The sequence below is a fragment of the Budorcas taxicolor genome, chromosome 10 (genome assembly GCF_023091745.1).
Source record: "Budorcas taxicolor isolate Tak-1 chromosome 10, Takin1.1, whole genome shotgun sequence".
Taxonomy (NCBI): Eukaryota; Metazoa; Chordata; class Mammalia; order Artiodactyla; family Bovidae; genus Budorcas; species Budorcas taxicolor.
Genome location: NC_068919.1, coordinates 60,491,491 through 60,514,778, shown reverse-complemented (window position 1 = coordinate 60,514,778; position 23,288 = coordinate 60,491,491). Strand labels below are relative to the sequence as shown.

General features: G+C 37.4%; 1 protein-coding gene across 1 annotated transcript in view; it reads left to right on the top strand.

The window, feature by feature from the left end:
• The first annotated feature begins 9,258 nt into the window (after positions 1–9,258).
• The window catches only part of SLC12A1 (solute carrier family 12 member 1), an 87,155-nt gene continuing 73,125 nt past the window's right edge, over positions 9,259–23,288 (top strand). The window contains exons 1-3 of the mRNA XM_052647317.1: positions 9,259–9,678; positions 17,847–17,978; positions 18,129–18,204. Of these exons, the coding sequence (XP_052503277.1) occupies positions 9,259–9,678; positions 17,847–17,978; positions 18,129–18,204 (628 nt within the window). The remainder of the gene's footprint in view (positions 9,679–17,846; positions 17,979–18,128; positions 18,205–23,288) is intronic.

Sequence of the window (23,288 nt, the reverse complement as noted above, 5' to 3'; positions counted from 1 at the left end):
AAATATGGGACTTTAGAAGGGTTTTTATTAAATTTTTTCTGTTAAATTTTATGTTCAGGTTTCCATTCAGAATTCCAGTCATCAGAATTGCCTTGAATCTTGATTCTATAAGTTAACTTATTGTTTTTGGTCCAGCTTTGTATCAAATTTAATAATCATCACTTCAATGTCTTCAAGCTACTGTTCAAAAAACATTGAAGAGGATGTAGATAGAGTTAGACCTTTGTGATACTATGTTAGAGAACGGCCTCTATGATTACAGAACACAGTTTTTATTAGGATACTTCAGTGAACTATAAATCTACATTAAAATAATATTATCCAGGCATATCTCACCAGCTTCCCCAAAAAAGATATCACAGGAGACTATTAACTCTATTGCCATGTTATTTGTACCAACTAAATCATGTCGATGCTATTTCCCTAATAATCCATGTAAGTAGTAAACTTTCAAATAAGGAAGTCAATTTAGCACGTTAATGATTTTTAAAAACATGTAAATAAATTTAGCTAATATCATAACTATACTCAGTTTAGGCTATTTCTGCATGGTGGTGAGATGAACTAGCTGAAAAATGTACAGATCATTAAAACCGCTCAGATGTTTTAACTTTTGTGAGACCAAGTGTTTCAGGTTAGGTTCCTCAGAAACCAGACTCTGAGACAGAGATTAATGTGCAAAATGCTTACTAAGTATTGCCCTTGGGCTCAATACCTGTGGAAAAGTGGGGAGTTAAGCAGGAGTGGGCAGGATTTGAGCTGTAATTAAACAACAACAGCCTCAGCTTATCCCCTAATGAAATCTAGAGCTAGAATTGTTCTTCAGAATTGTGACCCTTTAAGCCAAGATGGCCAGGCCCTTATATTCTCACATTAATCAATTATTATTAGTTGTCTGCTGTTGGAAGCGAAGTGACCTTGGGTAAGGCAGCTCTCTGCTATCAAGGAGAGGAACTACCAGCTGAGGATTATCTGCTGGTAGCACTCCCAGGTGCTGGGCAACAAGCCCTTCGTTGAATGAAGTCCGTTTACTAAGCCCAGCAGCAAACCACGTTTATTGCCTCTTCTTACCCAGTGTCCCAGGAGATAGTCAAATGGTATAACCTAGCAAGGTCAGGATTCTAGGTAAGAAATAATTCAATTAGTTACTTGACTGAATCAGCCAAATGATCGATCCAGTATCTCCATGTAGAAACAGACTTCTTTTCAGTTTGTCCACCCATTAAATAAATGAACCAGAGGATGTATGAATCTAAACAAATGACCTTTAATTGACAAAGCAACAAAATTAAAAATTTGGTCAGAAAAAATGTTCCAGTTAATACCAAAGTCATAGATATTCAGTTCAGTCTCCCCTACCTTCTACAGGATAAATAGTATAAAAAGAGTTCAATCTTCAGAAAAGACCACTTAAGTGATCTGAAATCTTCTTAAAATATATTCAGTATACTATAATTATTAAGACAGAAAAATGATTTGATAGAAAGAAATTCCATAAATATGATTGAAACATATTTTTCCTTCTATTGAACAGAAAAGTCTAATAACCAGCATATCCCAGAATCTACTGATTATTTCTAATACTTAGGATTTGAAGACAGAGCTATTTTGTAATGCAAACCATTATAAAATACTGTTTGATATTAATTATTGCATAAGTGAGTGAACAAGTTTGAAAGCTGTAAGTCTTGTTCTTAATAATTACTCATTTTTTCCACTCCTTAGCTCCCATTTCTTGTTCTGCCTCAGTTGTTTTCTGAAAATTCAATCCAAAAAACCCTGAAGGGTCAGTCATTTTAATAAACACAATTTTTAAAATTATCAAAAGAAGCAACAAAAAAGACAAAAACACTAGCAGTCTATCATTTTCAGTTATTGAATGACAAGCTTTTGGTTACAATTCTCTCAGAAAGGGCAGCTATGGGTTAGTAACCATTTGATTTAATTAACTAATCTTAATTGATTAATTTCATTAACTTTAAGACATCAAATGGAAAGGTCTATTTTGCTTCAATTCAACACACAGATTCTGAACACTTTTGCTGTAGTTTTAGAATCTCAATAGAGTAGGAGCTTAGAGAGAATGGGAATCTGGTTGGCAAGGAGTCTGGGGAGCTAGACTTGCAGCGGAATTTCATAGAAAGCATGCTGTTTAACCTGGATTATATGTCTAATTAGGATGTGAGAGCTAATGGAGGAGTTGGGGAGATGATTAATCATCCATGGCTACTGCAGCTTTGTAACCCGCAAGCCACCATGTTGGGTATTGCTCTTTTTAACATAATTTTAAAAACACAATTTCTCTCTTAAAAAAGTTAGCATTTAGTGTATGAAGCAGTAGTGGAAAAGAAACTATAAGAATATAAGTCTAAAAGCTAAGGGGGTAAAAAGAATGAAGATAGACCTTAAAGCATGGACTTTATAGAGCTTGATCAGCTTATACCTGTAATTTACTATGATTTTATTGATACACGCAAAAATACAATGAAAATTAGATGACAACTTGGGTCAAAGAAGTAATGACAACCATCTAGCAATGAATCAAAAGCTCTCAGGGTTAATAATTTGACTATTCCCCTTTATACTTGATTTTATGTTTAGTGTATACAGGTATAGTTTTATGTGTCCATGAAGGCAATTCTGTAATTACTACAATAAAAGTAGCATCTCCAATGCTAATTTGATCCTGATCCATATCTGATGATATTTTCAAATATCTTTTGTGAGTTAAGTCAAATGAGTTTGAAAAATACCATATTTTATTTTAAAAATTACCTGTCTAATGCTTTATATGGATAAAACTAAAGTGAGTCCAATTTTGTATCTAGGCCAAGAGGTGACTTCAGCAGGAATTCTGAAGACCCAAAATGATGTGACAGTGAATTATGAGTAGTACCTACTGTGGCAACACTTCAGCTAAGATGAGTGTCAACGAAGTGTCAGCTTTCTCATTGACTCTGGAGCAGAAAACTGGCTTTGCTTTTGTTGGGATTTTGTGTATCTTCTTGGGACTTCTTATTATCAGATGCTTCAAAATCCTGTTAGACCCGTATAGTAGCATGCCTTCCTCTACATGGGAAGATGAAGTAGAAGAGTTTGATAAAGGGACATTTGAATATGCACTTGCCTGAATGTTCCAGCTTTACAGTTTTAAGGGTTATACTGCTGGAACACATGATGGACACAGTTGTAATTTCTTTCAGTGTGCTGGAAGAAGCTAATTTCATTCACTAAATTCAATAAATGTGTGTGGTTAATTTCTCCATGTAAGTGATAAACCACTGTTGGAATTTTTCACTTTCCTCTGTCCTCACACTGAGTTTTCTAATGAATAAGTAAGTAAGTTAAGTTACTCAGTCGTCTCCGACTCTTTGTGATCCCATGGACTGTCGCCTACCAGGCTCCTCCGTCGATGGAATTTTCCAGGCAAGATTACTGGAGTGGGTTGCCATTTCCTTCTCCAGGGGATCTTCTCAACCCAGGGGTCAAACCCAGGTCTCCCACATTGCAGGGAGACACTTTACTGTCTGAGCTGCCAGGGAAGCCCTGCGTCTGCTCCTATGCAACACCCAGACACCCTCTCCATACTCACTCTGGCTCCCTTGCTTTAGAGAGTTAGGTGTCAAAGATAAGGGCCCTTCACTCCAAAGGATAAACAGAATATGTATTTCCTAATAATAGCCATAGGTCAACAATGTTCACACAAATCTTACAAGTAACCACAGGCCATGAAGATTCTAAAATACCACAATTTGACCCTTTTATTTCTTCTTTTTCTAGAATCTCTTGCAATAAAATTCCCTAGCTTGGGATCATAGTGATACTCCCTTCCCCTCCCCTTTTATAAATAAAACTACAAAAGGTGTTTTCATTGTGACCTAATGGAAATAAGAAGTCCAGGCTCCATTCTGCCACCATTATAGCTGTCAACCTTGGCCAAGTCATCCCACCTCTGTAAAGTTCAGCGAGGAGGTTAACCAGAGACTTTTTAACATCCTTTTTAATTCTAGTGCCTTGTAAACTCTACACATATACCTGGAAACTCAGGGAACTGAGATGAATAAAGATTTAAGATGTCATGAAAAGTTTTTCAGCTTAGAAGCCTGAACCCTGAGATTTGAATTCTAATACTTGTCTAGCCAAGAACAAGCATTATGACCTAAAAAGTTATATAATGGGAACTTAAGTCCCACAGCTGTAAAACAAGGATAAAGAAAACTATTCTACATGTTTTGCCGGAATGCTGGGAGGACCAAATGACTTATAATGAGTGGGAAAGTAATTTGAAAACCAGAAAACACTGTTTAAATATACCTTGCTATCATTAATTATCCTTATTGGTAATTGTTAAAGAGATTATCAAACCTTAAGAAGCAATGGTTAGATGTTAAGTTATTCAACCTCCCCAGTATTCATTCTCTTCATTTGATAAATTAAAAAAATAAAATTACATAATTCTAAATTATTTCCAACTAAAAAATTCTATCCATTATAAATTAATGGAGGAATGCACCAGGAGATAAATAATGCAAAAATATTTGTGTCACTTGAGAATACAGACCTGCCAAACACACCAAAAAAAAAAAGGGGGGGATTAATATGTACTGAAAGTTAGGACTAAATTAAGTGCTTTCCATTTATTATGCAACTTGATACTCTCATCAGTCCCTTGAGTTTGGTACTATATTTATATTTTATTATTTCTATTTTACAGATGAGAAACTGAAGCTCAGAGAGATTAAGTAACTTTCAAAGGTCACCTAGCAATGGAGTGATTGTATTAGAAATTAAACTACCCTCGAAGTCATAGTCATTGTTTATAGATATCATGCTGTACATTCACTGTCCTCAACACTTCTTCTTGCATATTTATAACATGATTATTGCCCAGGTCTATGGCACTCCAAAATCAGCTTTTTCAGTGAGAATCCCTGACACTTTTCATCTCCTAGTAGATTTAGAACACATCTGTGTTGGCTACAGATTTTCTGAACCAAACTCACACCTTAAGGAGACTCTTTGAACCCAAGTATGTATTGGAGTGTCAACCTAGGATACTTTGTAGCCAGTTAGTAATTTGGTCCAGAACAGGTCACTGAGCCAAGTCCACTGGACACACTGAAAGCTATAAATGTCCATGATGCTAGTCATCTCCTTAGTGACCCAGACTTTTGAAGTACTCACTAAGATATGTCCCCAAGTATCAGATACTCCATTTGTCTCCCAAGGAAGACACCCAACAAGACCTTTCATTTTGGTGACTAGACTTGTTATGTTAACAAGGACAGATCTTTATTTCAAAAAGAAAAAAGACTCCAAAAACCAATGATAAAAAATTTTGTTAAGTATGAGCATTGTTTCTGAATATTCAATACCCATAAACTTTTCAGATATTATCAAACCTGCCTTAGCATTATATTATTTCTAATCCTACTAAAGAGAAATTCTTTTCACCAAAAGTGTCTTCATTCACATTCATTCAGGGCTATTTTGTGCCTTAGACTATTTTGTGCCTTTTGGGGTGCAGGGAAAGGTATGGGAAGGAAATGTTAGCATCTGTATTTTCAGAGCCAAAAACAATATGATATAAAGGATGGTTACAGCATGGAGCACATGGAAATTTCATGAAATTCTAATCCTTTTAGGAATAGATGTTCAATGTTATAGTCAGACTATCCCATAGATGCCAATTCCCAAGAGCCCTAGCAAGGAGGACAAAAAAAGACAGAGAGGACCTCTAGACAATTTTCCCCTGTTACCTTACCCACCTGTCTGAAAGACCTTTCCAGGTTGCCTTTATGGATGGTGTAATTTCATCCATATCCCCTAAACCATCTCCCATCTGCTCCAGAATGGCTGAATCCCCTTAATGGAGAACAAAGACTTCCATTTCACAGTTCCAGATAAAAGGCTTTGAGTGAAAGTGTCTAGTTGATGTAAGACTAAAACCAAAACCAATTCACACTACACTGTAGTCAAGTAGTCAGTCAGCAAGAAAAAAGGAAATTGATGGCTATCAGAGGCAGTCATAGTCTTTGGTAGAGGAAAAAGGTTGAGGAATAAATAGATGGGCTCCTCAAAGAGGGCTGGAGTTGAGGGAACAGTTGAAGGAAAGGGAGGCTAGAGGTGGCAGAAATACTGCAGATAAGTTCATAGCTCCTGTCCAGGGTGAGTGAATAGGACTTATTTTAGGTCCCAGCCTCATCTTAGCTGATCTAAACACCTGGCTTCACTCAGCTGAATCTGAAATGCAACTACTCCCGTTGTCTATTATATGGGAAGTCAGAACTCTTTGTTGAACAGATAAATGCCTTGCACCAGTGGCCTTTAAGAGCAAAATGAGTTATAGGTCTTTATCTTCCATGTAATTCTGTCTCAATTTCTGATACAGTCTCATGACATTAGCCTGACTTATTAACATGACATTTATCTAAGAGCCTCTAAGGCATTTTACATAGGTACCTGTAGACCCCTTTGTACAATCTGATATCTGTTCACCTACCATTCCTCCTCTTTTAATAGACATAGTACCTATCCCAACCTCTAATGATTTACCTCAGACCCTTGGATGTGACTGCAAAAGTCATCAGTGAATTGAAAATATTGTCAAAATAGTAAAAGAAAACACCAAATGCAAACTAGTGTTTTCTGAAATTAGCACATTAATGTTCTACACAAACTAACTTATTTAACTCTAACATTAAGTCTACAATACAGTATTGTTCACAACTGCACTTTACAGATGAGAAAGTTAAGGCACCGTGAGGTTGACTAACTTGCCAGAGCTCACATAGATAGGAAGGGGCAAGACCAGGATGTAACTCAAGTGCACTGACTTCAGAGACTTTCTCCTACTCTCTGCATCACACCACAACTGTGCTACTCAGACAACTGGAAATCACTTGAATAGTTTCTAATAAAACATGAGGAGGACTCCTTCAATCATCCTGATCGAAAACCAATGACAGAACCTGCATGGAGGAACTCTTTGTGCTGTCTTAATAAGCACCACCTCACACATTTGAGCAAAACCTTTCCTGCAACAAAACTCAAAACCCAGTTTTGATTTAAAAAAAAAAATGTTTTGCCAGGTGGAGGTAAAAAGGTCATTTAGCAGTGCCACTGAAAAACTTACCCATAGTTTGATTCTTGCTTAAAAGAGTTTCTCCATTAAGTAGAAATGATTGTCAATAAGTCATTGATCATATTCTATCTGCTCATTTCCCAATCAGAGAAGAATCAAGATAATATCTACCATACATGAGATAAAATAATCTCAAATACCATTTTCTAGTTGCAAAGTATAGAAATTATCTCTGGAGGCCTATATTTTGCTGCAAATCCTGAAAAATAGGAAGTCACTAGGAATCATGTGAAATGAAATGACAAGATTCTATTTATTTAACCTCAACTGAAGCACAGTTCATATTTTGTTGGATAATTGCTGTTGAGCAATTCAACTCCCCTTATGAATTAAAGAAACTATTTGTCTTCCTGTGTAAAGGGATTAATGGTTTACTCCTGGTTACAAGTTGATGTAGAACTCAAGGTTCTTCTGTGCTAATGGCTGGGTGGTATTATTTCAGGCCAATCATTGCTTGGTCATCTTTTTCAAGGAAGATTTTAGCCAATAAGAAGAAGCCTAATGTTTGGGGCGGTGGGGGCGGGGAGTGAGAGCTAAGTGGTTCATATATGCCTGGGTGATGCTGAAGGCTATGATTCCTGAGAAGAGGGCTCCCAGGTGGTAAGTTAAATATTTCTGGGCAGGGTAAAAATTATACTTAAAATTATGCTGTAAAGTGGATTCTGAGGAGTAAAGGGGAGGATGTCAAGGGCTATGAAGATAAGTGAGAGGTTCCATTAAAAACTAAAGAGGTAATAGCTTCACTTATTATTTCCCCAGGAATGATTACTTGGAGTTGAAGCTGAGATTTTTTTTTTTCCTTTAATTCAAAGAAATAGCTGCTGGGGAGAAGCAAGGTTATTTGTTTGTTTTTTGTATTTATCTATCTTTGTTGAATTTTCTTTGAAAAGCCAAATTTTAAGATATCAATAAAGGTATTATTCTAATGAAAGAACGTTCTAAAATGGGATTATAGCGTGGATTGTGAAAATGATTATGTAGTCTATCTATCTCACAGTCAAATAAAAACCTCTCAAAAATTGAGAATATTTCATTAAAGGGAATCAATAGAGCATAATTATTCTGCCTAAATATAGCATATAACTTTATTAAGGACTAAGATGTATTTCCTTACCCTGAATACTCCTGTTTTTTCAAGATTCCATAATAACATTTGTTAAACAAACAAATGTATGAACAAATGAAATATTTTGAAGACTAGCAAAAGATCCAAGAATTCAGAGACATCTTGACAGGATATATTTTTATAACCCTACCAGAACTTTTCTTCAGAAATTCTAAAAATATTTTAGAAATTTACTCATGATGTAATATATGTTAATATCAATCATAATATACTTCCAGTTTCCACATTTAGTACTGTCAATGTACTGTGTTTCAGGCTGAGAATATTCTCATTAGCCTTCACTCAATTTGTCTGGTAGAATTTCATCTTTTCTAAAGTCATATTGAATCCACCTGCATTGAGTACAAGCAAATACTAGAAACGCAGGTGGCATTTTAATTACTCCATTGGAAATTCTGTTTGCTGAAGCACGTCCCCAGTTATTTATTACAGGATTTAATTGCTTAGGTAACTAAGGTTCCTAAGTGTAAGTGTTAGTCACTCAGTCGTGTCCGACTCTTTGCGACCCCAGGTACTGTAGCCCACTAGGCTCCTCTGTCCGTGGAATTCTCCAGGCAAGAGTACTGGAGTGGGTAGCGATTCCCTTCTCGAGGGGACCTTCCCCACCCAGGAATCGAACCCAAATCTCCTGCAGAGACTTGCAGGCAGATTCTTTACTCTCTGAGCTACCAGGTTCATAGACAGGTCATTTTTAAGGAAATGAATTTAAAGTTCTAAGTCCTATGAAAGAAAACTGTTCCCTCATACCTCAACCCTACTTAAATATATTTATGTTACCTGGAACGAGATTAATTTTCTCTTTTAATGACAGCTTTGAAGAACATTCTGAAGATTGTATAGGAGACAATATATCAAAAATCTGTTTTTTGCATTGTTCTAGAACAGAAGTCAAGAGCTCCCTAATGTAGCACTTCAGTGTTTTGGAGAGCAAATCTACACATTTTTTTAAACAACCATAAAATAGCTTAGTGAAAAATCTATTTGGAAGATGTCACTGAACAACTCTTCCAATGTATTTCTGGATTCCACGCCCAGTAATACCAATCGCTTTCAAGTTAATGTCATAAGCGAGAGCCGGGAGAGCAGCGCCGCTGTGAATGACAACGCTGACCCTCCGCATTATGAGGAAACCTCTTTTGGGGATGAAGGCCAGAACAGGTTTAGAATCAGCTTCAGGCCTGGGAATCAGGAGTGCTACGACAATTTCCTCCAAACTGGGGAAATGGCTAAAACAGATGCCAGTTTTCACGCTTACGATTCTCACACAAACACATACTACCTACAAACCTTTGGCCACAACACTGTGGATGCTGTGCCCAAGATCGAGTACTATCGCAACACCGGCAGTGTTAGCGGGCCCAAGGTCAACCGTCCCAGCCTGCTGGACATTCACGAGCAACTTGCAAAGGTAAGCTTAAGGGTACAGACAAGTATCCTCCTCATTCCTTCAGGTGATTCCCTGCTCCATAAGAACCTTATAAGGTTTATAAATTTATTTATAAATATAAAAGTGTCCAATGAAGAGGTCTATGGCAAACTGTCCATCTTACTCATACAACTGTTCCTAGTTCGCGATAAACAGAAGATACACAAAAGGTCTTTCACAAATGTTTAGTGGCTGGGAAAGAGAACTAAAAAATGAATTCTGAAAGGTAGGCAATATGTGGGATCTTGTTTACAGTTATTGTCTATTCAATTCACACTTGGTTAAGCATGTCAAACTGAATACTAAGCTGGTTTCACATTGGTATTAATGCCTCCACAACAGTTGTAAAAAAAAAAAATAAGAAATCACTGGTGCCTGCTGTAGTTAATACTGTGCAAATAGACTTTAGAGCACATGGGTATATTTTATATTCTTTAAAGAGAGAGAAGAGATGTATATGATCAGCATTTTATCCCTTCCTCTTCAAAACCTTGCCCAAGGTTACTGAAGGCACTTAAGCATATAAAAGTAACTAAATTAAATTTTACTAAAGAAGAAGAAGTGGCTAAACTTTTCATTGTTTAAGGAATATGGCCAAGCTGTTAAACGCATGAGGCAGCACTTTTTCTAATCTTTAGCAAAGCATGTAAGCTTCATAGATTTCTTCGTCTGTAACTTGTTCTAAAATATATTGATGCACTTTATTTAACTGCTCATCTGGAACATAGTTTGGAATGAATAGCACTCTTTATGTGATATAATTAATTACTATGAAGAATAATTATTTGTCTCATATCTAGATGCACTCTACTTTTGCCTAGGGTTTAAGGTAAGGAGAAAAAAAGATGGCTGGAACAATTCTTTTCATATTCATTCATTCATTCAACGTTTTTAAATTAAATGATTGTCCACGCCAGGGATTCTAGGAATACTGCTAATACGATTCTAATAAAGGTGAAAAGCTCCCCTTAGTTTCTGCTCATCTTTCTTTCCTCAGGAAAATCCCTCTCCATAACCAATTCCCCTTGGCTGCTCAGGATCCTGGACCCTGGGTCCTAACTCTGGAGACTGAGCAACATCCAGAGAAAGAGCTATGCCCTGTCTCTTTACCCCTCTTCCCACCAGACCTTACTTGTGCGGTGTACTGTATCACCAACATTCTGCTAAATGGCTGCTTTATTTATAGACATAAGATTTAGATTTAATCTGGGATATTTGGTGCTTTAATCAAAAGACATTAGCAATGTAGTGGTTTTGGACAAAATGGCAGCCCTAAGAAAAACTGTTGAGAAGCCAGGCAATTTGAAGCTCCAGTCAGACTAAGGTGTCATTTCCCTTTTCTATGTGAGAGAAGGGGAAAGGAGAAGAAAGAAAAAGGAGAAGGAAAAGAGGGAAAAAAAGATCGAAAGAAGGGGCACAAGGAGTTTCTGAGACATGGGAAGGGCAGAAAGAGAAATTTAGAACATTATAAAGAGATTTTTATTTATCCTGAAGAAGTAAAATGAGCAGACTTAAAATTTTATTCCACTGTCCCCAACTCATTACACATGATAATTTTTAAAGCTGCATACTTTGTTAAAATTGCGATCAAAATTTAAATATTCTCACTCCCTCCCTCAACTTACAACAAAAGAAGTGAAAATTTTAACTCCTGCGATTCTCCAGGCAAGAATACTGGAGTAGGTTGTCATGCCCTCCTCCAGGGGATCTTTCCAACCCAGGGATTGAACCCAGGTCTCCCACCTTGCAGGTGGATTCTTTACTGTCTAAGCCACAGGAGTGGGTAGCCTGTCCGTTCTCCACGGGATCTTCCCAACCCAGAAATTGAACCAGGGTCCCCTGCATTGCAGGCAGATTCTTTACAGGCTGATCTACCAGGAAAGCCCCTATTAAAAGGAAATGGTGTAAATTCACAGTGTTCTTAGGACTGATATTCCATAGAGAGGAAAGTGGCTGATTTATAATTTCCAAAGCCATGGTTTGAATAAATATTTATATAAGGGGAGAAAAGCTCTGAGGCCACTATTAGAAAACTGTCTGAATGACTGAACAGGAGAAATGTCATAGCTGCATTTGACAGTTTTGATGACTGTCTGAAATATCATATTATTTTTTAAAAGATGAGACTAAGGGCTTTAACTTGTCGATTTTTCCTCAGATATGAAGGAATGGCAAATTAAATACATTAAAAATTAGATTGTCTCAATGCTCTGAATAATCATTCTGAACCAGTATAGTTATTCTTTTTGTGAACCTGATCTTCATCTAAGGTGAGAGTGCTCAGTTGCTTCAGTCCTGTCTGACGATTTGCAACTCTATGGACAGAAGCCCGCCAGGCTTCTCTGTCCAAGGGATTCTCCAGACAAGAACACTGGAGTGGGCTGCCATTTCCTGCTCCAGGAGATCTTCTTGACCCAGGGATCAAATGCACATCTCCTGCGTCTCCTGTGTTGCAATTCAATTCTTTACCGCTAAGCCGCTGGGGAAGACCCTCATCTAGGGTACTTCAGTTTGATTAAATCATGAACTATGCACATAACCAAATTGGGAGCAGAATCTGAATATAATCAGCGAATCTACAATGGGCACATTCACACAGCCAAGGACATTCTAGTGTTGCTGAAGTTGTGAACACCTGTTCCATGTGTTCCACTTCCGTGCTGTCCTTCAGACATTAACAGTCTGGGCCTTCTTCAATTCATTTCTTCCTTGCTAGTGAACTTGATTCTGCTATTACCTGTGCTTTCCCCCCACCTCCCAAATAAAACATGAAGACTTGCAGTATAAGGTAAATATGCTGTCACCTTCTTGTGGTCCTTGACAACTTTATGGTCATTCTTCAAATCACAAATGGAAATGCTCACTAGAACAAATATTATATAATAATACTCAGACATGTCACTGATTTTGTATGCAAAAAAATAACTTTTAGTGTTTACTTCAATAATTTAAAAGTAGAAAGTAACTGACATAGTATAAGTTAAGAGAGATTTTTTGATTCCTAATCATGGTTTTGAAAGCCATGTAGGAACGGTACATTCATAATAAATGGCAGAACATACTTGGTTAGAAATCAGTTGGATTTTGTGCAAATCCTGATTATAGCTTCCAAGCTGCAAAAAAATTACATGACAAGCTTGTCCTAGTACGTAAAATGAAAAATAGGCTTGAAAGACATTATTTTAAGTCTCTATCTTAAATAGAACTCCAGGAGTGATAGATATTGACAGAATTTGTAATCTCAATGATTTGATATCACAGTGAAGAAATCCTTTTCATTTTCTTTGTAGTAAAGAGCTAAATGCCTATACTAGTGGTCATGAATTACGGATTTCTGAAAACTCTGGTTAAAAGTAGAGAAAAATTACTTCATCCCTTACTTGCAGTACTGTACAAGTTGTTGTTGTTCAGTCGCTAAGTCGTGTCTGACTCTTTGAGACCCCTGAACTGTAGCACACCAGGCTCCTCTATCCTCCCCTGTCTCTCCGAGTTTGCTCAAACTTATGTCCACTGAGTTGGTGATGCTATCTAAGCAGCTTATCCTCTATTACCCCCCTTCTCCTTTTGCCTACAAGTTATATAATATCAATTGTTTTTGTAGGATGCTTGTAAATGTTAGAGTTTATATGCAGACAAAATCTAGCATGTTGCTTATAATGAGTACAAACTTAGTAAATGATTGTTAATGATGGTCATGGTAATTTTTATACCAGATAATTTTTATTTTAAGTTTTATTTAAAAAGTAAAATGCACACTGAAAAACATTTAATAAATACTAAAAGTATATATACTGATTTTTCTTCTTTGATAATAGCTAGAAAGCCATTTGTCATTTTTCGGAGGTCTGAAAAAATCACATATTTTATACTAAATAAAGTAATTCAATCTTTAATCATCTAGAAAAATCCAGTAGCAATTTACTTAAACCACACATGATTGAATCTTTACTAGTTTATCAGTATTGGAGGGGGGAAAGCCTTTTATCAAATGGTCTTTCTTTCTTTCTTTCCTTTACCTTTTCTGAATACTTAACGCACAGGTAAAACTCTTGGTAAATAAATAATCATTCCCTAAAGCTATGCAATTTAAAATACATTTATTAAAGGTTGTGGGTCATAATTTATGGTAATGGAGTGTGAACAAACAAATGAATTCAAAGTATGGAGGAAAAAACTGGTTTCAGGCAGCAATCATAAAACTTTGAGTCTTTGAGACCTTGGTCCCAAGAACGTGCACCAGCCAGGAGTCTGCCAGCCCACTGTTATAGCTCACAGCCATGAAGTTCTTACAAATCCTCGAACTGAAGTGCTGTTCCATACTTTGATGATAAGTTAACTTTATAATTGCTGTTTGGCCTTACAAAGGAGGCATTTATTAAAGAGTGAAACCAGGTTTTGCTTTGCCGTGTTAGAAGACGAAGACGGCAAACAGAAAAATGATTTTGCCTTAGAGTAAACTACTTCAAAGTAAGATTTTTAGAAAACCCATTGGATTTAACCTCATTGGCAGTATCCAGGAAAGGTTAAATAACTTGCTGGAGGACAAGCACTGAATTAATTGTGTAGCCAAACTAGATTCCAAGTCTCCTAGTTTATATGGGACAAAGATTTTTCAGTTTCTGCATGACAGCAAGGAATGGAAATGGATTCTACTTAAGAATTTGCTATCAGACCTTTATTATCCATGGAATAAATATACATTCAAGGAATTTTTCCCCACTGTGGTATATTTAAAACTTTGAGACTCTAGCAGGTAGAACATACCTAAGAGAGAGTTATAGATCCTACAGTGTCTCAAATTTTGAATAACTTGGAAGATAGCTGCTTACTAATTTTTTTATATAATTATTTCCTTGACATGACCTCATAGAATATTATTTTTGTTGCACATTGTGATGTCCTAGTGATAAATTGAAGAACTATTAAACTGTGACCAGAAGGGCATCCATCAGATAAAAATGTTCATTTAAGAAGGAATTTTAAATATTTTATTTACCCTTTAGCCTACTTTGTAAATACTTTTTTTTTTTTAAACAATAATTGGTAGTCTAATCCGGATCTAAGGGAAAGAGTTACCATTAGAATTCAAAGAAGAGCAGAGCAATTTCCTGGACCAAACCCTCAAGTTCAAGTTTAATCAGGAAACATGGATTTTAGCCCCAAGATTGCCTTTAAAAAGTGAGCAACTAAGGTTCTGTCTCATGGGCTCCCTAATTAACCCAGAAAGAGGAAATTGCTTTCTCCCTGACTGAGTAGCTGCTGATGGTCTGGCCATGGGATCTTATTAACTAGAATATTGACAATTTTGAAAGTTTTTCTCATATCAAGTCAAATAAATGAAACTCCTAACCAAATAATCTCTTCAACATTCATGAATATTTTAACGCATTCCTCAAGTCCTCACTCTCATTGATTTTTCCAGTTACACAAAATAAAATTTACATTTGACCTACTCAGCTGCCTTACAAGTGTAGAATCCTTTCAAAAAAAAATAGAATTTTTAACTGACTGGAGAACAAGTATTTCATCCATCTGAAATTGACTGTGTTGTATAGACATGTGAGATTCAATATAAATAGCTCTAGCCACATGCGGCTATTGAGCACTTGAAAAGTGGTTAGCACAAACTGAGATGTGCTATCACTGTAAAATACACACTGGATTCAGAGACATGGTTTGGAAAAAAAGAATACAAAATATTCTGTTAATATTTTTATAATGATTAGTGCTGAAATGATAGTATTTTATACAGATCTATTAAGTAAAGTACATTATGAAGACATTCTGTGGTTGAGCTCTCTCCTATAAGATGGGGTGCCTCTACTGCTAATGAATATTTATATTGCTGATATGGAACACAAAATATTATACAAAAATTAAATATATTTTTAAATGTAAGGATCCATATCTGAACCCAAGTTATTTTACTAAATTCTTTTTTTTTAACTTTTTTTGAACTAGTTACTAAAAATTTTTTAATTACATGCATGTCTTACATTTGTGGTTGGTATAGATAGATCACCAATTTCTGCCCAGCTCAGCCCGTTTCTATGGACTTTGTTTATCCATACTTCACACTGATACGAGTATATAATGTCAGTTTCAATTATCTGTTAAGTAGGGATTGAGTATGCTCAAAATGGAAATATTTCTCAAATAATTCAGAAATGAATTTTAACTATAACTTTCAGTTTTCTATGCCATTCAGTTTTTTCCTAATGCTGTCAGAAAAGAATAAGATGATCTGACTTGGGAAACATTCCCTTTCTATCTCTTATTTAATGTGGCCTGCACAGAGGAAATAGTGAGAAATGGAATACCCAATAGGGAAAGAAGGAAAAAGAAACAAGAGGCAAGAATGGATAAGAGACAAGTTTCTCTGCTCTTAAGTGGTAGAGATTGGGTAGCCTTCAAGTCCACGTTATGGATTCAGTACTGTTTATTGATGGCCTGCTCTATGGCAGGTCCTTGGTTTGTATTAAGATGTAACTCTCATCTCCTCCAGTTCCGGTCACTTACAATAACTCCTATCACATATTACATTGATTACCCAAGTGGCATAATAGTGTCATGAAAAAAGTCTTATAGAGAACAAAATTGGGAGAAATCCTTGCTAAAAGGACTTCTACAAAGAGACAAAAGGTCAAAGTCACTTGACTAAATAGCCCAGATTAGGGTCATCTTACAGTGGGTATGCTAATGATATGTCCTAAATCACTTCAGTCGTGTCCAACTCTTTGCAACCCTGTGGACTGCAGCCCGTTAGGCTCCTCTGTCCGTGGGACTCTCCAGGCAAGAATGCTGGAGTGTGTTGCCATGTCCTTCTCCAGGGGACTTTCCCATGCTAATGGTACACTAAAGCCCAAAGAAGCAAGAACTCTTGAGCATGGCAAGAGCAAGAGCTTCAGTTGTTCCCAAATGAAGTCCTTATAAAGTTGTTCTTTATTAACATAATCAACTGCTGAATCTAAAATTCTCCCCTAATAATTTCAAAATCCTTACTAGGGAAGATTGCTTTTGGGGAGCTCAGTGGGGTGTAGTCTAACCATTAGTCAGTGAAGTGCTAGACAGGCTAAATTAAGTGGGCACATCTGAAATTATTCAGTCAAATCTAAAAGAAAAGCTAGAAAGTTGATCTTAACTTGAAAGAAACATAGCTATTTCCTTCTCGAAACTATTCAACTGACAGGGAAGATCTTTTTTCAAAATTAGGCCACAGTGGGGGAAAAAAAAACTAAGTAAAGGTTTGATCTTTTTTTATAGGACTTACTACTTCTTATTTCTACTAGTTTTCTAGTAGTCAGTAGGGAGACTTCTCACCTTCTGTACAATACTATTGCACATCCAACAATTCTCAGGCAAAGGTATATCAAATCTGAAAGAAAATTCCCCTACAGGAGTAGTATTTTTGTAGTCATACACTTTTTGCACCTTTGAAGAAAACTCTAAACCTAAAAAAAAAAAAGACAAAACACTTCTATGTGTTCCTTTATTGAATCTTCTTAAAGATATTCTGACATGAGTGGAGAATTTTTGTTATCATTATTTCAGATGGATAAAATGAAGTCCAGGGAGGTTAATGGAAAGAAGGCCAAACATTGCATTAGTAAGGAATGTTAACTTTCATCTTACTTTGCCTTATAAAAGACTCATTCACTTTTTTTTTTTTTTTTTGCTTTTTTGTCCATACCCCACAGTATGTGGGGGTCTTAGTTTCCCAGCCAGGGATCAAAACTGTGCCTCCTGCATTGGAAGTATGGAGTCTTAACCACTGTGCCACCAGGAAAGTCCCACCCCTCATTCAGTCTTGATTAATCTTTCTTACCTGCCTTGCACCCCCTCTTCCTTCTTTCCATCTTTTTGTATTCTAAGTCTATCCAACTCTGATCATTCTCTCTAAGGTAATATTCTCACCGGTAGAAGAACTGCCCAGTTTCCTTTACCACCCTTGCAGTCTCAGTGGTGCCTAAAATCACCCACAAAATGAACACATCATCTTCCGGGGCAAAAAAAAATCATATTATTAAAATGACCAAAATGTTTCCTTTTTTGACTCATGCTTTATGTCAACTATTTTGATTTGCCTTTGGAAGTTTTCTGGAATCATGTGTTGACCAGATATCATGTTTTTGCTATCTATAAAAATGTAGAATGTATCAGTGGCCCCAGGTTCGGCTGATGTGGTTGCTAACGGTGAAGGGACACCTGGAGATGAACAAGCTGAAAACAAGGGAGAAGATCAAGCTGGTGCTGTGAAGTTTGGATGGGTGAAAGGTGTGCTGGTAAGAAAGTTCCTATATATATATACACAAACGAAAACTATCAGTTCAATGTCCTACTGGATTACCTGCTAACAAGGCCTGAAAACAGGAGTCACAAAGATGCCCCACTGTCACTTCTCACGTCCTTTTTCATGCTCCTTCAACCCACAGGTACGATGTATGCTGAATATCTGGGGTGTCATGCTCTTCATTCGCCTCTCCTGGATTGTTGGAGAAGCTGGAATCGGTAAGCACTCCCCCCACCACCCACGACATACTTTTCAATGTGAATTAAAAACTCAACAAGCAACTTGTTTTCACCATTAATGCTGAATGTGAGATGAAGGTCACAGTATTAATCTGCATTTGGGCTCTTTTACTTTGCCTTTCTGTCAATGTTTGTCAGGGAGGAAAGGTAAAGGGTTAACTCCTGGGAGGCTGGAATTTTCCAGCTTGCCAGCCAGATAAATGCTCAAGTAAATATTTCATCTTTTCATAGAGTTTTATGTGTACAGGTATATAGAGATTCATCCATTTTAAAGAATATATTCATGTTTGGGGACATACTGGCATTCATCAGAGTATCCCCCTTTATGATTATTGGCAAAATTTCACTAAGTAAAAATAACTTGTAGAAAAACTGGGGAAAATGTGACTTGACTAATAAAAATGCTGAATTTCCAAAAAAAAAAAAAAAAGAATTGCATTACTTTCAGGTACAAGCAGTAAGAAATCAAAGGTTAATGAAGTATTGCCAGATAGAAGTTTAAATAATAGATAATAAAATAAATAAGATAATAACTATTGCTAATTTTTCTAAATGGAAAATGTATGATGTTGAAATGATTTTGAGTGCTTAGTTGATGTTTTTAGATATTATATTCCATTTAAAGTACTGTTTTTGGTGGAAAATGTTTTTATTGAGAGTATATTACTTAAATTTATATGAAAATTTATTTGAATGCTATTGAAGTCTCTGATTCAATGTGACAAAAATTAGTGGTGTTCTCTATATATGGAAAATACATTATATATTCACTTTGGCGGGGGGCATAGCTAAAAATCATGAGTATCAAGAAAATAGAAGTTCAGATGTGCTTTCAGATTCTACGCCAAGATGGGTCTCAATTCACATATAAAAGGTACTTGCTCATTATTTACTGCCTTCACTCCTCAAAACAGATTCAGAATCACCAGAAACTTAACATGAGAAAGAAAGAGTTGGAACCAGTTCCCACAGTTTTTCCTTATTGCATGTTTGGCAACTGCTGGGTGCCTGACAAAAGGCTGCTTGCTGGCTTTATGATGCATATCAAATGAACACTTACAGCCTCGGGTTCAAAATAAGTCTATGCTGTTCCATGGAAAATCTGCATCTTAATATTGCCAAGTTGTTGCTCCAGGGTTTCATGCAAAATTAGTTTTTTAAGGGCAGTTTAGTAACTTATTGAGATCATCAGGAAACAATACTTTGTTTGGAGGTGTGAGTGTGGCCCAGGGCAAGAGTGATTGTTTTGAATGCAGCTTATTTGAAACCCATATGTTTGGGCGATAATCTGAACTTTAATCAGATCTCACATTATTCTTCCCAGTCAATCCAGCTTCATGATTATTGCAAAACTGTGGAATATGAAGAATTTTATCTTGTGCTAAACTGTTTATTATACTTTCAGATATCAATATGGTTTCAATAAAGATCTTTTATTTAAGTAGTCAAGTCTAACTTAAGAAGAGAGTAGAGTTCTACCTAAATGGGTGTCCATTGGGTTTTTCTATGAATAGAGGTTTTTGGTTTTTCTTTACTCTGAGAAAATAGACTTTTGTGAGCAGTAGAAACTTAACTATCAACCTTACTCAGTTTTACTGGACTTTGCTACAGTCTTAAAACTGAATGAGTTATTTAAGTCACTGTCTGAGTCCCATTTGTGTTCTTTTTATTGGGAAAGAAAACAAATGAGTCCATACTCCCTTCTTGCTTTATGAGGAGCTTGGGGAAGAAACCTGAATACACTTCTAAGCTCAGACTCTGGAAACAAAGTCAGAAGGAAGCTGTAGCCAGGAGTAATGGCAGCTATAGTTCTTGGGTAACCATTATGGGGCCATACGTTTTGGCTGCCTCGTCCCCAAAAGTATACGCTAGAATGAGCTGATAATGCCATCTACTTGTTCCCTGTCTTGACCACTTTGGCTGGGGCATGTACTATCCAATAAATTTAACCATCAAGTGAGGAAGAAGGGTGTGAAAAGCAGATGAGACTGAAGCAAGTCATTTATATTCCGTGTATTTCACTTTCTCATCTGAAAATTAGGAAGCTGGATTAAGTGTTTCCCAATCAATTCTTTGAAGATAAAGCCTAAGAATCTTCCTTAACAGGCAGACACAGATTGAGATAGGCTGCTGCTGCTGCTGCTGCTAAGTCGTTTCAGTCGTGTCCGACTCTGTGCAACCCCATTGACAGCAGCCCACCAGGCTCCCCCGTCCCTGGGATTCTCCAGGCAAGAACACTGGAGTGGGTTGCCATTTCCTTCTCCAATGCGTGAAAAAGTGAAAGGGAAGTCGCTCAGTCATGTCCGACTCTTAGCAACACCATGGGCTGCAGCCTACCAGGCTCCTCCATCCATAGTATTTTCCAGGCAAGAGTACTGGAGTGGGGTGCCATTGCCTTCTCCTGAGATAGGCTGAGGATAGCTCAATCATCTTCAGACTGCAGGGTGCATAAGAATTACCTGGGAAGTTAATTACAACACTGCAGAATCCTGGGATTCACTTGGAAAGATCCAAGGTCAGTGAGTCTGGGCATTTTAAATAAGCACCCCAGGCATTTCCTGAAGCAGGTGGTTCAAGGACCCAAGTTTGTGGATGAACCTGATGTTTTCTAAGTTGCTTTTACCCTGGGATTTTATATTTGATTGTGAGATGTATGCAAATCCCTTACTGTTTAAATACATACTTTATACCAGGATTCTAAATAGTTTACAGAAATATACATAATGCAAAAGGATAAATTAAGAATTGTTCAGAAATAAAGGCAAAGTGAATATAAAGGTAGGAAAATACTAAAAGTCAGACTAGTTTTAATATCATGAAATGCAAACTACATGATTCAGTCCAGTTGCTGGGGTAAGCTAAACATTTGCTATGAAACAACATCAAGAGTTAATGAGCAAAAACAATAAAAGGAAACCATCTTTAGTGGCACACAGACCTGCAACTGCACCGTGATATAGAGGCAATGCTCATCACAGGATCCCTGTAAAAGATACAGAGAATTTAGTGCAATCATTTCTTATAACACCAAGTGTTTAAGATAAACTCTAGGGGCCAAACCAATATAGTTGATGTTTGCATCTCATGACCAACTTAGCCTCTTCCTACTGCATTTTAAACTGTAAAAGAGCCTAGAAACTTCAGCTAGAACCAGGATATAACTGAAGGTGTCAAAAGAGCCAGCTTCCAATACTTCATTCCCATTTTTGTTCTTAACCTCCCTCCATGCCCCTTCGTCTAGGGCATGGCCAGAAAGATCACAGCCTCTCTTAGCTGACTACCCTTCTTACATCCTTGGAACAAAAGAGCCTACCTATAACAATTGTGAAGCATTCACTTTATGTCAGGGAACACACCAAACAGGAGCAGGTAAGCTGCTGCAGCCAGCATGATGTCGGTGCCTGTGAGCCTATAATTTCTCCCTGAATTTAAGGCTGACCTCCTGGCTCAGCAGTAAAGAATCCACCTGCAATGCAGGATGATGCAGGAGAAGCGAGTTCAATCCCTGAGTCAGGAAGATCCCTTGGAGGAGGGCATGGCAACCCACTCCCGTATTCTTGCCTGGAAAATCCGATGGACTGAGGAGCCTGGAAGGCTACAGTCCATGAGGTTGCAAAAGAGTTGGACATGACTGATAGTTTCTACAGGACTGGTCCATTGAGGAAGGTAATGAAGGGATGAAAGTGAAAGTGGCTCAGTCCTGTCTGACTCTTTGCAACCCCATGGACTATACAGTCCATGGAATTCTCCAGGCCAGAATACTGGAGTGGGTAGCCTTTCCCTTCTCCAGAGGATCTTCCCAACCCAGGGATCAAACCCAGGTCTCCCACATTGCAGGCGGATTCTTTACTAGCTGAGCCACAAGGGAAGCCCAAGAATACTGGAGTGGGTAGGCTATCCCTTCTCCAGGGGATTTTCCCAACTCAGGAATTGAACCAGGTTCCCCTGCATTGCAGGTGGATTCTTTACCAACTGTGCTATGAGGGAAGCCTTCAGTGAAGGGAAGGAAGTTTCAATTTTCCCTCTACTCATCTTAGGCTCATTGGCTAGTACCCTGTAAATTAGACTGACAACATACAGATTAATAAGAGAAAAACAATCAGAAATTTATTAACATGTGTATCCATTGTGCCTATAAGTGGGAATCCTCAGTGATGAGTAATTCAAAGGGGTGGTTAGAATTTGGTCTTATACAAGCATCTGAGCAAAAGAACAACACATTTTTAGAGAAATAACAAGACAAAGGAAAAGACTGAATGTCTAGAGTGGCACATTGTGGAAAGGCAAATATATGGGGGAACTAGTGGAAGATACAGAGAAGGCAATGGCACCCCGTTCCAGTACTCTTGCCTGGCAAATCCCATGGATGGAGGAGCCTGGTAGTCTACAGCCCATGGAGTCGTGAAGAGTCGGACATGACTGAGCGACTTCACTTTCACTTTTCACTTTGATGCATTGGAGAAGGAAATGGCAACCCACTCCAGTGTTCTTGCCTGCAGAATCCCAGGGACGGGGGAGCCTGGTGGGCTGCCATCTCTGGGGTCGCACAGAGTCAGACACAACTGAAGCGACTTAGCAGCAGTAGCAGCAGCAGTGGAAGATAAGGCCTAGTTGGTAAAGTCTATGTAGATTCCTCTAGTATCATTTCCAGCTGTCTCCAGTCTCTAGCTGATAACTATACCCAGGAGAAAGGAAAAAGGAGACATCTTTACAAATTTATGTCCTGCCTTTAGGCAAATAAGGGGAGATATCTGCTTCTTTTCAGTTGTCTTTAGCTCAGAGTAATCTTTATGCTAACATGGCAAATTTGGCAACAGCATATTCTACTAACCTTCAGTGTCCTCCTAGCTGTGAATTTCCTGAAACTGAGAACAGTCTTGCCTTCCTCTGAATTCTGGTCTACATTCTCCCTCTCATAGTAAATGATTCTGCACCATAAGATCCTTGAGGGCAGCTTTTTTTCATTTTCATTTTTTGTTGCATTTCACATACTGCCTAACACAGCTGGATATATAGTTGGCTTTTAATAAACAATAACTATTACGACTACTGTGGATATGATT